General features: G+C 35.3%; 1 protein-coding gene across 4 annotated transcripts in view; it reads left to right on the top strand.

Annotated features, from left to right (window-relative positions):
- The window catches only part of LOC115882697 (retinal homeobox protein Rax-like), a 114,548-nt gene that overhangs the window by 98,504 nt on the left and 2,881 nt on the right, over window positions 1-13,163 (top strand). Inside the window, exons 1-2 of one of the 4 annotated variants that reach the window (XM_030900911.1) lie at window positions 3,015-3,085; window positions 9,016-9,373. In XM_030900911.1, coding sequence (XP_030756771.1) covers window positions 9,202-9,373 — 172 coding nt within the window. In that variant the 5' untranslated portion in view covers window positions 3,015-3,085; window positions 9,016-9,201. Of the gene's footprint in view, window positions 1-3,014; window positions 3,255-9,015; window positions 9,374-13,163 lie in introns of those variants that run through there. The other 3 variants (XM_030900910.1, XM_030900909.1, XM_030900912.1) reach the window with 3 other exon arrangements.

Genomic DNA, 13,163 nt, shown 5'->3' with positions numbered 1-13,163 from the left:
ATCACGCTTTTTACTCAAAAACTTCAGAAAACGACCATTTTTTTAGAATATGACATTTATTGAAGTGCAGCTCTTTCAACTGTTTCATTGCCTTGACAAATGAGCTACTTGGTTTTTCGATTAATAAAGTAATAGACAAAATGGATATTTTTAAAATAATAATCAGATCAAAAATATGGTAAATAACGATATCCATTTCATAAATATTCGTGATGCGGTTTTTTTCTCGATCATATTGTAGATTATAAGCATCTCTTACGACAGTTATTATTTTAGTTTATCTTAATAAAGTGACTAACGTATTTTTGGCGTTAATATGTAGTTAAATTAATGATTACAGAAACACGTATAGCCCGCGACATAACACACATCGATTAAATGTACTAAATACACTAAATATGTAGTCAAAAATATATTTGGATTATTATAGATAATATGTTTTGTGCTGTTTTTATCGTAATTTAACAAGATAACAATTGCCACTTGGGGATACTAAAATACTATGTATTTAATTTATTGCTACAGCTTGTTAGTTATTGCCTTGTTGAAATTTATATACTTATTGTCACTAAATAAGCATTTAAAAATCAAAATAATTTGTTTATTTTGTGTTTAAAAACACTACAGTTTATCAATGCCAAGATACACCAAACGCAAAGAAATGCATGAAGCATGGAATATGAAAGTGAACAGCAATACCACAATAATATAATTATTAATTACAATATGCACTAACTCTCTTGCCTTAGACAGTTACCTGACTTAAAGGGTAGGTCAAGAAGCCAAAGTAAATGTAATTATATACCGGGTGTTGGCATCGTCGGACGGGACGTAGGAAATCCCATGTAAATTTTAATGGGGTCAATTATTGGCTTCCCTAATTATTTTAGAGAATAATTCTATTTAGGTTTATTGAAGAGCACTAAAACCCACATTCAAAAGAATAACTTTAGATATTTTTGATTAGCTCGTTTACGAGTTATCACCGATTTCTTTTTAAATATTTCTCCTTTCTTATGGCCCTGTATTTACTTATGAGCACCAGTCAAGGTAAGAGATAACTGTCAAATGAAGTTGTCATTTCAGAAATTTACCTATTTAGTGCTTTGTTATTATTGAAATTCATTCCTACATCGGAAATCTTAAAGATGTATTTATAAATACAAATTAATACGAATTAAAGTAAAATAAAGTAATCAATTACAAGGTTAATTATAGTATTATTACAATATTTCAATAACTTATTAATTTAGGTACTATTAAATTGTTAGAACTTTAGGATTTAAGAAGATGTTCAAATATTCCTCCATCGACTGCTAGACAATAACCCAGGCGATCATAAAATTCTCTTCTTACATTCGCTAGTTGGTAAACTGAAATTCTATTGCATTCGGCAGAAATAGCATTTTTTAACTCGTCTAGATGTGGGTATTTTTTATCCTTGTATATCCTGTTTTTTAAATGGCCTCAGAGAAGAAAACATTTGGCGAAATATCAGGAGACCTTGTTGGCCAATTTACTGTATAATTTAGGCCTTCCGTTAAAACTATTGTCTAAATATTCCCGAACAGCCAGGGTACTATGTGCCGGGCAGCCATCCATTTGGTACCAAACTTCCTGATTTTCCCTAGCGGCATCATGTAAAGCAGGTAAAATATGATTTTCGAGTAGTTCCAAATAATATTCTGCATTTAAATTACGCGTAAGAAATAATGGCCCGATAATATTGTGTCCGAATATCCCTGCCCAAACATTTACTTTCTGTAGATATTGCGTTATTCCAATATCGATAATTTTGAACATTTGGTTCATTATTTACGGTAAACGTGCATTCTTCATTGAAACATATGTTTTTTAAAAATTCCCTATCCGTGTTTGCTCTTTCCATCATATCAAAACAAAACGCCTGCCGCCGTATTTCGTCCCCATCTCGTAGCTCTTGGTGCTTTTCATACTTGAAGGTATAGTATTTATGTCGTTTCAAAATTCGAAACGCTGTAGTGTGATCTATTCCTATTTCATCCTCAAGTTTCCTTGTGCTGATCTTTCCATCGTTCTCTTCCACGCACAATAAAACTTCCAAGATCATTTCTTGCATCTTCTCGTTGTTCCTGCCTTCCTTCACATCTGCAGTTATTTATTAGGGTGCATCCCATGTAAATTTTAATTGGTCTCAAATCTCTAGATATTCCTTGCGATTGTAGATTTTCCAGGTATCGGTCTATTCGGATACAGAGCAACAAACATGTCCGACACCTTTTGATAACTATTTCCTTGATAATTCCATTTGATCATCAATAGTTTTTCTTCGGTAGTGTAATTCATGGCTAATATTTTCGATGTAGGTATGAGTTTTTAATAATAATAATAAAGCACTAAATAGATAAATTTCTGAAATGACAACTTCATTTGACAGTTATCTTTTACCTTGACTTGTGCTCATAAGTAAATACAGGGCCATAAGAAAGGAGAAATATTTAAAAAGAAATCGGCGATAACTCGTAAACGGGCTAATCAAAAATATCTAAAATTATTCTTTTGAATGTGGGTTTTAGTGCTCTTCAATAAACCTAAATAGAATTATTCTCTAAAATAATTAGGGAAGCCAATAATTGACCCCATTAAAATTTACATGGGATTTCCTATGTCCCGGTCGACGATGCAACACCGGTGGTATAGACTACACAATTTGCTTTTACAAAAAGAAAAATCTTCTCTGGTTCTATTTAAATTTCGCCCATAACATAAGCAAATTTATATATCTAACAACGTATCCGTGTATACTAAACCATCCAAAATACTACCGGCTTTGAATCCCACCCAACTGCAAGTCGCCAACACGCCGTCTGCGTGGCGTCCTTTAATCCAGACCGCCGCTCCTTTCAACGTCCAGAGATTTATTCCTAAGTTAAGGCAGGTTAGGCCACGCCCACCCATTTAAGTCGCACGTGGTGGGGGATGATCTCTGGCCCATCCCCTTTATCTTAATTTTCCAAAAAATATTCCGTCGCGAGTTTTGGAGAGACGGAAAGCGTCGATTTTCGCGTCGACTTGTGTCGCTGGAAACCGGGAAAAATTGCGAGAGGTTTGTGCCGGTTTCGATTTTTCGATGTGGCATTGTGGAAAAAAATTTGTTTGTATTATCGATGTGAATTAGTGTATTGATTGGTGTGTGTGTTGATTCGCAATTTTAAAAGTTTAAAGACCTTAAGTTTTATTTGTTTGTTGTGAGTAATATAAAAGAATTTTATCAGGTAAGAAATATGTACAGGGTGGCCCATCGAAAACGTTCCGCAAGGCATAACGGCCAGGCTATTTTTTTTTTCAAAAAATCCAAAAACACGTCAATTTTGTTTGTGAGGGGGACAACTTTTGCCCCAAAAATGACTGCAAAATCTTCAACCCTCTAAGCGGGGCTGTCATTCCCCAACTTTTTTCAAATGGAAAGGGGAGTCAAGGGCGCCAGAATGAAAAGAGCTTTCTATTCTCTATGTCATTGAGAAAATATAAAGGATTGAAATTTAAAAAGTTTATTTAAACATCTATCAGAGTAAATGATAAGGATAAATTCCTTCGACCAATTTGCTGTTTTTTCTTATTATTTCTAGATGTTCACGTATTTTTTCACTTGCCACAAGGTTGAACGATCAGGTGCCATAGTTGCTAGATAGCTGTTCTGTGACTTATGCGTTGAAGTTCTTCTCAATATCGTTAAACTGATCCACAATAGAATTTCCAAAAATACCAGCCCACACGTTCAATTTCTGAGGATTTTGTGTGTGCACCTCGTGAAAACCCCTGGGGTTGTACTCAGCCCAGTACCGACAGGTGTGCCGATTAACTACATCGTTCAAAAAGAAAGTACACTCATCCGAAAAACACACATTAAATAGGAAATTATTATCATTCGCTACTCGTTCACTCATAGTTTCACAAAATTGCAAGCGACGATCAAAATCGTCTTCGTTGAGTTCTTGTACCAACTGAATTTTGTACGGGTGGAACTTGTGTCTTTTTTTAATATCCTTTGGACACTTGTACGATTTACGCCGGTCTCATTGGCTAATTTTCTTGTACTCAGCGTACTATCCATGGCAACTTGGCCCAATATGAATACCTCCATAGCTTCATTTACTACAGGATTTTCCCTCTGCCTCTTTTTATTCATAACGAACGCGAAATTTTGCTACTAACTAGCGAACAATTTTGCCATAAAGGTGTTTGTCAGGATGGCATTCATTGAATATCTGCTCAACCCCATCCATTCGTTATTTTTAAAATCAAGTTCAATTATTTCCACTTTTTATGCAAGTGAGTACACCATAATTGTTAAAAAGTTTAACGATATTGAGAAGAACTTCAACGCACAAGTCACAGAACAGCTATCTAGCAACTACCTGATCGTTCGACCTTGTGGCAAGTGAAAAAAGGCGTAAACATCTAGAAATAATAAGAAAAAACAGCAAATTGGTCAAAGCAATTTATCCTTATCATTTACTCTGGTAAATGTTTAAATAAACTTTTCAAATTTCAATCCTTCTTATTTTCTCAATGACTCGACCGATTTTCAAAAACGAAACGGGAAAGTATAGAGAATAGAAAGCCTTTTTGATTGCGGTACCACTTGACTCCCCTTTCCATTTGAAAAAAATTGAGGGATGACACCCCCGCTTAGAGGGTTGAAGATTTTGCAATCATTTTTGGGACAAAAGTTGTCCCTCTCACAAACAAAATTGACGTGTTTATGAATTTATTTTTCGATGGGCCACCCTGTATATAATTACCATCGATTTACCGCTTAAGGCTGATTCTCACTATACCTTCCGTATCAGCTACCTTCCGTTTCCCTTCCGTTTACATAAAATATATTAAACACTCACCGGCAAAAAAAACCGGCCACTAAAAACTAGTCCCAATTTTAAAGTTGATGATTTTTTTTTAAATTGTAAATTAATTCCTTCTTAACGGATGCTACGACAGAAATTTTTATTTCGAATTTATTTTGAGCATATACAGGGCACAACAACAAGACGAAGTTTTTTGCCCGAACTTTGTAGCACCCTGTAGGGTGCAGCAGCTGTAGTAGCTATTGCTAAGTCAAAAATTTTGTTTTTTTAATCACGACATTATCTCTGTTTGTATTGGCGATACGCTGCTTTAAAACGAATTTCTCGGAAAAATGCTTCGCAGGCAAAACCGCAATTCATCCGTGAAAAGGACTTTAGTCCAATGCTCAATATCCCAATTCACATGTAAACGCACAAACTGAAGACGTGCTCGACGATGTCTTGGAATTAGCTGGGGTCCTGTGGCAGACCTCCTTGCACACAAGCTGTTTTCTTTTAGTCTTCGTCGGATTGTTCTTTCACTGAATTAAGTTCTAGCAGCACGGCTTGTAGCACATGTTGATTCTGAAATGCTATAATTCTACGATTTCGTAAAGTATTCAAGACAATAAAGCGGTCGTCAATTGCATTTGTCTTCCGTTTTCTTCCGGAACCCACTCTCCTGGTGAAATTTCCCGTTTCCATATACCGATTCCAGGCATCTTTGATTGTTGTTCGAGGTATTGACACATAACGTTGACTTCGGCATCCTCAATTAAAGCCACAATACGAGCAAGATCCGTTACAGATAATCGCATTTTTTAATTTGACAGCCGTTGTTGTCATATTGCAAATACTTATATATCCGTTTCGGACAAAAAACTTCGTTTTATTGTTGTGCCCTGTATATCCTTCCATATCCTTTCCTTCCATTTTTTTTTGCTAACGGTCTGAAGCGTATCGGAAACAGCTTTGTCAAGTTCTTACATTTGTACCAGCTCTGTTTACATTTAGCTGATATTTATTTATTATTTTACCTCTTAATTAAATCTATTACCTTTTTCAAAAGATACAATTTTTTAAAATAAAACTTTCGACTAATGATATAAATTATACAATAAAAAATATGGAACTGATACGGAACGGAAGCTTACGTATAGCGTCAATACAATAAAAAGTACGGAACGGCTATGGAATGGATATGGAATGGAAACGGAAGGTATAGTGAGAATCAACCTTTATTTGGCTTCCAGTATCTACACTCAAACGCAAAAAAGCGCAAAGCGCAACGGAAAAATGTTTGGTCAGGTTTAAAATGTTATATTTTTTTATTTTTAGCCCTATTTCCTTGATATTTTAGCAAACTGTATATAAATATATCAACTTTAATTCGTAAACTCAGTTTATTATAAACATTAGTGTTTGATTTATTATACAGCGTTGCCCCTAACATTTTGCGCTGGATGTATACCATGATAGTAAGACCCATGATTACTTATGGAGCAGTTGCTTGGTATACAAAACTAGAGCAACGTACAGCAAGGCAAAACCTGTGCAAAGTACAGAGACTGGCATGTATCTGCATCACAGGTGCCATGAGAACATGCCCAACAGCAGCAATGGAGGTCATTCTAGACCTAACACCACTGCATATTGTCGTCGGTAGTTATGCCAATGCGACAATGATTAGAATGGTCATTGACGGAAACAGTACTGGGAGAATTTTCAGGTCAGGGGCTTGGAACACCCTCAAAAAGAAAATTCCACTTCTCCAACTCCCAGTGGATGACATACCAAGAATTTACAACTTTGAGAAACACCTCACTGTAGTATTGAGTAATAAAAAGGATTGGAAGAAAGAAACGCTTACTCAGCATATAAAAGACCATACCATCACGTGGTATACTGATGCTTCCAAAACCAAAGCAGGGACAGGGATAGGAGTATTTGGGCCGAAAACTGAATACTCCGAACCAATGGGCACCTACCCCAGTATCCTTCAGGCAGAAATTTGCGCTATCGAAAGATGCGTACAATTTATCTTGGATAGGAACTATCGAAAACAGGAAATTGCCATCCTATCCGATAGTCAAGCAGCACTTAACGCGATCAACTCAGTAACCATCAATTCGAAGTTGGTCAAAGAATGCCTAGAGAAGCTCAACAAATTAGGCAAAGAAAATAAAGTCCTCCTACTCTGGGTGCCTGCTCACCAAGGGATAGAAGGCAATGAAAAAGCAAATGATCTAGCTAGAAAAAGAGCGAACACTCCACTAACTGGACCAGAACCGTTCTGTTTTCCAAACGGAAACCAACTGAAAGCGGAACTGAAGAATCTGGAAGACTCCATCCGTAACTTGGAATGAGTGTCCTCCAACGGTCTAAGTCACTCGAAAAAGTTCCTTAGAAGTTATGACCAAGAAAAATCAAAGGTTTTCCTTGATTTAAGTAAAAACAATCTTCGGATTGTCACGGGGTTTCTAACAGGACACTGTCTCCTCAACGAACACCTCAGTAGGCTGAAACTGAGAAACAACGGCGAATGCAGATTTTGTGGGGAAAATGGGGAAACATCAGAACTTATTATCACTGAGTGCGCCGAGACGACGACCATTCGTGTCATGAACCTTGGTACGTCTGATGTCGAGGATGGAGAGCTGGCCTCTGTGGAGCCGTCTCAGATACTGGCTTTTCTTAAAGCCCTGAGACTGTATGATGAGTTATAACTCGTTATAACTCAAGAAAGGGGAACACACAATAAGGTCGCGGTGATTAACTCCCCTCCTAAACATTCTACATTATACAGCGTTAATCAAAGAGTTGTTTTTTACCCTATCTTTAAAACACTCTGTGCAATAATTTCGTGTGCAAATTTCCCTAAAGCATTATTTTTCGGTTAGAACCATGTCTCCTGAATATGTTGTTTTTTGACTCATGTCACAACAAATGCCTTCGTTAATTTTTAAGGACAAAATGAACTTGCCACAAACATTTTGCACTTTTTTCAATTATCGTTACTTTTTGATGTTTTTCTTCATAATGACGAGGTGGCTTTGGTGATATTGTTGTGTACGATTGAGTATGGTTCTTAGTGTTGAAGATTGTGCAAAAGTCATTGATCTTGTTGAAAATGGCCGAAATTATGAATATTCGCTTGCTCCTTGAAGAAGAATGGGAAAACATAACACAATATATTTGCAGCCTCATTAACAGTATGAACCGATGTCTACTGACAGTTATAGCAGCCGGGTGAGGCAATACAAAGTATTAGAGTATTTTTTACAAGTTTTTTGTTTGTTTGTACATTTAGTTATTACAGTTATTTTTTTTTAATATCCTTAGTCCTGTTAATGCTACTAATATTTATTAAAACCAAGCCTGTATCGTTACTTTTTAACATTTTTTAAATTTTAATATAGAGTTCTAATCACTGTCGATATGACATTATGACACTCATTATAACACTCATCAAAGCCACCTCGTGATATTAAAAAATATCATCATAAAGTAAGGATACTGGATAAAATTGCAAATAGTTGGTGGCAAGTTCATTTCGCACTTAAAAATTAACCTAGGCGTGTGTTGACATGAGTCAAAAAACAAAGTGCTCAGGTGACATGGTTCTGATCGAAAAATAATGTTTTAGGAAAAGTTACTCTCGAAATTATTGCACAGGGTGTTTTAAAATTAGGGTAAAAAACAACCCTGTAATTAACCCTGTATAATAAACAAAATACGAAAGTTTATAAAAAAACTGAGTTCATGAATTAAACTTGATTGATTTATATACAGTTTGCTAAAAAACTTTAAACTTGACGGAAAAATTTTCCGTTGCGTTTTTCCTGCATCTGAGTGTATTAATCTGCTGGTCTATAAAACAAAAATAAATCGAATTATATTGATTTTATGACCCATAGTCATCTTAATTAACATGTCCGGAAAATGTTTACATTAATAAACATTGTCAATCCTTATCAAAATATAACTAGTTAAAATACGTAAAGCTACGTTCTATATTTACCACTTATCGTCGCTATAATTTTTTTCGAAACAAAGACAGTTCAAACAAAGATTAACAAATGGAGGATTGATAAAACCAATGACATCTAAATGATAAAACAGTTTTTATTCAAGATATATTTTCATAAGCTTTAACAGGACTTGATGATATTTAATTTTTTTTTCGTAGACAAAAACAGAATGCAGCGAACCGGCCTACCATGGTATTCCAGAAACAATGCTTTTCGTAAATAAAGTACAGTACATATCGCTTTGACGTACAATAAAGACACCTTATTAATAAGTGCAAAAAGTCAAAGTGGCAATAAAAGCAAGAATCAGAAAAAACGAAGAACTAAATTTCAAACCGGCAAAAATGTTCAATTTTGACAGTTCACACGCGGTTACGTCAGAATGTGACGTGGCAGATCCTGGATACAACGGATTGAAGGGATTCGAAGCCCAAGGAAACGCCCGACATTTCACAGTGAACAATCTGTTAAGGCTAGGCCACAAGAGACGTACTTCAGATGATGCAGAATCAGAGGGTGAGTCCAAATACTTTAATAATTTGAATTCTAAGGCTGCGGTTACATGAAATTCGAATTAGTACAAATAAAGACTATTTTTAAGTTATCAAATCGCCAATCAAACTTTGTTAAACAACTAAAATCTCGTGTACTATTTATTGACTTTAAATATTGTTAATGTCATTTTTGTAGTTTGTGAAAACAAAAGTCCCAATCCGACGCTAATAATAATTCCAATGGCGAGATGCAAGTGCACGGATTGAATGTGCACACAAGCCAGCTGATTACATATATTCGATAGCAATTAAACTTTTAATTAAGTAATCGAGGGGGCGATTTTTAAATTCATTGTTCTCAACTTTGAATAAGAAGACTAAGGAAGGAGCATATCAAAAATTTTAGGTACACCGCGATGGGCCTCAAATATGGCCGACTTAAATTCCGGTTTATCAGTGTCGTTCTAATTTTATTTAAAAAATGTAAAACTATGATGTAGGGTAGACGTGGGGTAGACTCAATAATTTGTTGTTTTATTTTACGTTGTGAATAAATATTGGTAGTTATTAAAATTGTTATAAAAATATATAATTCTAATAAAAATAGATAAGTTATAATAATTATTTATTAACACAAACATCCGATACGCTACTGAAGCAGGTAAGTCAAATTGACGTATCTAAATTCTTTGACATCTAATCTTTGACAAGTAATAAATAAAAGCTAAAATGCAAGAAAAATATATAATTTAGTTAATTTAAGTGAATTTCATAAATGATCGGTTTACTACACGTATGTATATTATATAGTTACTTACTAGCGAAAAGTTGTTTCATTGTTTCACTTAATTTTTGCCGAGATCTACCGCACGCTACAACCAACTATTTGAGAGTCTTTTTCGATAAATCGCGATAGTGTCACTCTTAATTTAAGGTTTGCCCACAATTTCCATCTAGATTTACTACCTTTATACAACTATCAGTAGTAGAATAAATAATAAATAACATAAAATAAGCTCCGTAAAGACTGACAAATCCACAAAATTTCAAATCAAATTCAAATGTGTCAAATAAATCGTCAAACAGAACTATCAAGGATCCCCACCCTAGAGTGCTTTTTCCGCCCACCATGCATGAATACATGGATAGCATTATGCTCCTTCCTTAGTCTTCTTATTCAAAGGTTCCCAACCATGGACGTATTCAGCGCCGGATTGACTAACTGTAATTTAAATTTCCTGCTGTGGATTCAGGTGGTAGCTCTGCTGTATAAAATGTCAAGTTGCCACATTTATTTATTTATTTCCTGACATTGTCATTCGTTTTGACACTTTAGCTTTGTATAACGAGTTTTTAGTTTAAATAAACAGTGTTGTGATACTTTAAACTTAAAAATGTTTACTAGCAGACGTTGCAGTCGAACATTGTTCTTTTTAGAACCTCTTTTAGTGCGAAGTGTACAAGATAGCTTAATAGCCGTAAAAAGTCCATCTCAACTTTATTAAAATATTTTGAACGGGAAAGCGGTAGTAAAAGGTGAGTTTTGTCAATGTAAATAATAACTGTTTATATATTTACTAGTTGAAGCCTAGCGCATCCGCCACGACATCAGGAAAAAAATCATTTTTATTTTTATTTTTTGATTAAATGAAAAACAAAAAATCCGGCGACGACAGTTTTTAGAAGAGCCAATTACCTATCTTTTAGTAATTCCTGCTGTGGATTCAGGTGGTAGCTCTGCTGGAAGAAAGGTCAAGCTGCCAGATTTATTTATTTATTTCCTGACATTGTCATTCGTTTTGACACTTTAATTTTGTATTACGAGTTTTTGGTTTAAATAAATTGTGGTGTGATAGTTTAAGCTGAAAAATGTTTACCTTGCAGTCGAACATTGTCCTTTTTAGAACCTCTTTTAGTGAAGTGTACACGATAGCTTAATAGCCGTAAAATCTCATCGCAACTTTATTAGAATATTTTGAACGGGAAAGCGGTAGTAATGGCCCTTTATATCCCTTAAGTGCTGTTAAGAAGGTGAGTTTTGTTGATGTAAATAATAACTGTTGAAATATTTATACTAAATTTATTTTTGTTTCCTGAAATATTTTGATTAAAAAAAATATGGAAAAGTGGGCAACACTGTACCGGCCAAGCTTAATCACGTGACTAAAAGTTTATTTGATATAAACTATAGAACGTTTCTAGTAGAAAAAAAAAACGGCGTCAATGATGGCTATGAAACAAAGATCGCTGTCATTTTGTATGGAAATTTATATGGGAAATGTCATCGATAGTCATTTCCAAGCCAACTGGACGCCGTTTTTTTCGATTATGAAGATCAATAGAGTAAGAACGACTTTTTTCAAATATACAATTTAATATGATCAAATTTTTTATTAAAGGAACTCATGAATATTGACAAATTAGAATTAGAGACTTTTTTGTTCTTTACTAAACACCGCACTGATCTCCTCGGTACTCGAACGGTGGAAACAGATCGTCAAAACAAGACATAAACTTGTCCTGTCGAAAGAATTTCGTGTTTTACGTTTAAAATAAGCATCGCCTGACGTATACTCGAAGACCGCAGCCTGGTAAACGACAGAAAAAACCTCAAAGCGGCGTCACGTGTTGAGAAAAAAGCGACAGCCTACAAATTACTTAATCCTTTCCGATCCGTCTTGCGGCTGCGGTTGTTTTGAAACGTTCTTTCCGCCATCGGTGATTTACTGAACAACTGCCCTTAAGAGCGGTCCACACACAACAACTTATCGTACGATTTTCTTGCGTCAAGTGTGAACAAATTTTTGAACTGCACACACTCGGAGACTTTGGAATTAAAAGTTTGAGCTCCTGGCTCCTGGGCATACATTTCGACGATTTGCACAGGGCTCGCATTCTGGAACTTTGACATAAAAGCGTTGCGCAAGTACTCGATTTTGGTTTTCTCGATGCCGTGCGAATCGTTTTCTGGATACGCGTTGAGCACAAATTGGCAGCATCGCAATTTCTCAGGTATGAGAAGTTACAAATGTTACAATGTTACGTGAAGGTTACGTGAATTTCATAACCTATTGTTAGCAGTTATGTAAACCTATTTTTCTATGGATATGTCATTATTCTTATTATACGAAGGAAATGTTGAAGACGCTTCTCAGCATTTTCGATGTTTTGAACAATATTTATAGCTGCCAAATCGTAAATTATCAATTACTTATTGAAGAATTTATAGAAGAAGAAGTAGTTATCACTAAAGAGCAAGAGAACGCACAAAATCACAATTTTTTCTGACAGTTCTACAAGCAAAACGATCCTTTAAGGTAGCCGTTTTCGAATCGCTTAGGAGAATCTGTAAAGACGCTAAGCGCGTCAGATGAGAATACCCAAATCGGTAGTTAAACAAAGTGCGAGCTAAGCGAAAATGAACGTCATATACGCTCAGCGTCGTGAGCCATGATGAAATTTGAGAATGCAAAAGACTGAACAAGTTGAACACAACTTACTGTACGTTTGGTCTGCAACCTTTTGTCGACGCAAGCAACTCGTACGATAAGTCGTTGCGTGTGGACCGCGCTTTATAGACATCACACAACATTACCGCGATGAAACTTTGAAGAACAGAAACGCTAAAAAATATATGAGTACTCAATATTCTAGAATTATTGCGCCAATATCGTATACTATATTCAAATATTGTGGGTGGTTTCAATATTTTATTATACCGGATGTTTCTCAAAAGTGACTCATCCCTATAACTTTTTACGTACGCTAATATTTGACATCGGTCACTTCCTGTTTGACCGGAAATGACTACA

The sequence above is a fragment of the Sitophilus oryzae genome, unplaced genomic scaffold, assembly GCF_002938485.1.
Source record: "Sitophilus oryzae breed Bouriz unplaced genomic scaffold, Soryzae_2.0 scaffold_179_pilon_pilon, whole genome shotgun sequence".
NCBI classification, from domain to species: Eukaryota; Metazoa; Arthropoda; class Insecta; order Coleoptera; family Curculionidae; genus Sitophilus; species Sitophilus oryzae.
This window is presented reverse-complemented; position numbering and strand designations above follow the sequence as displayed.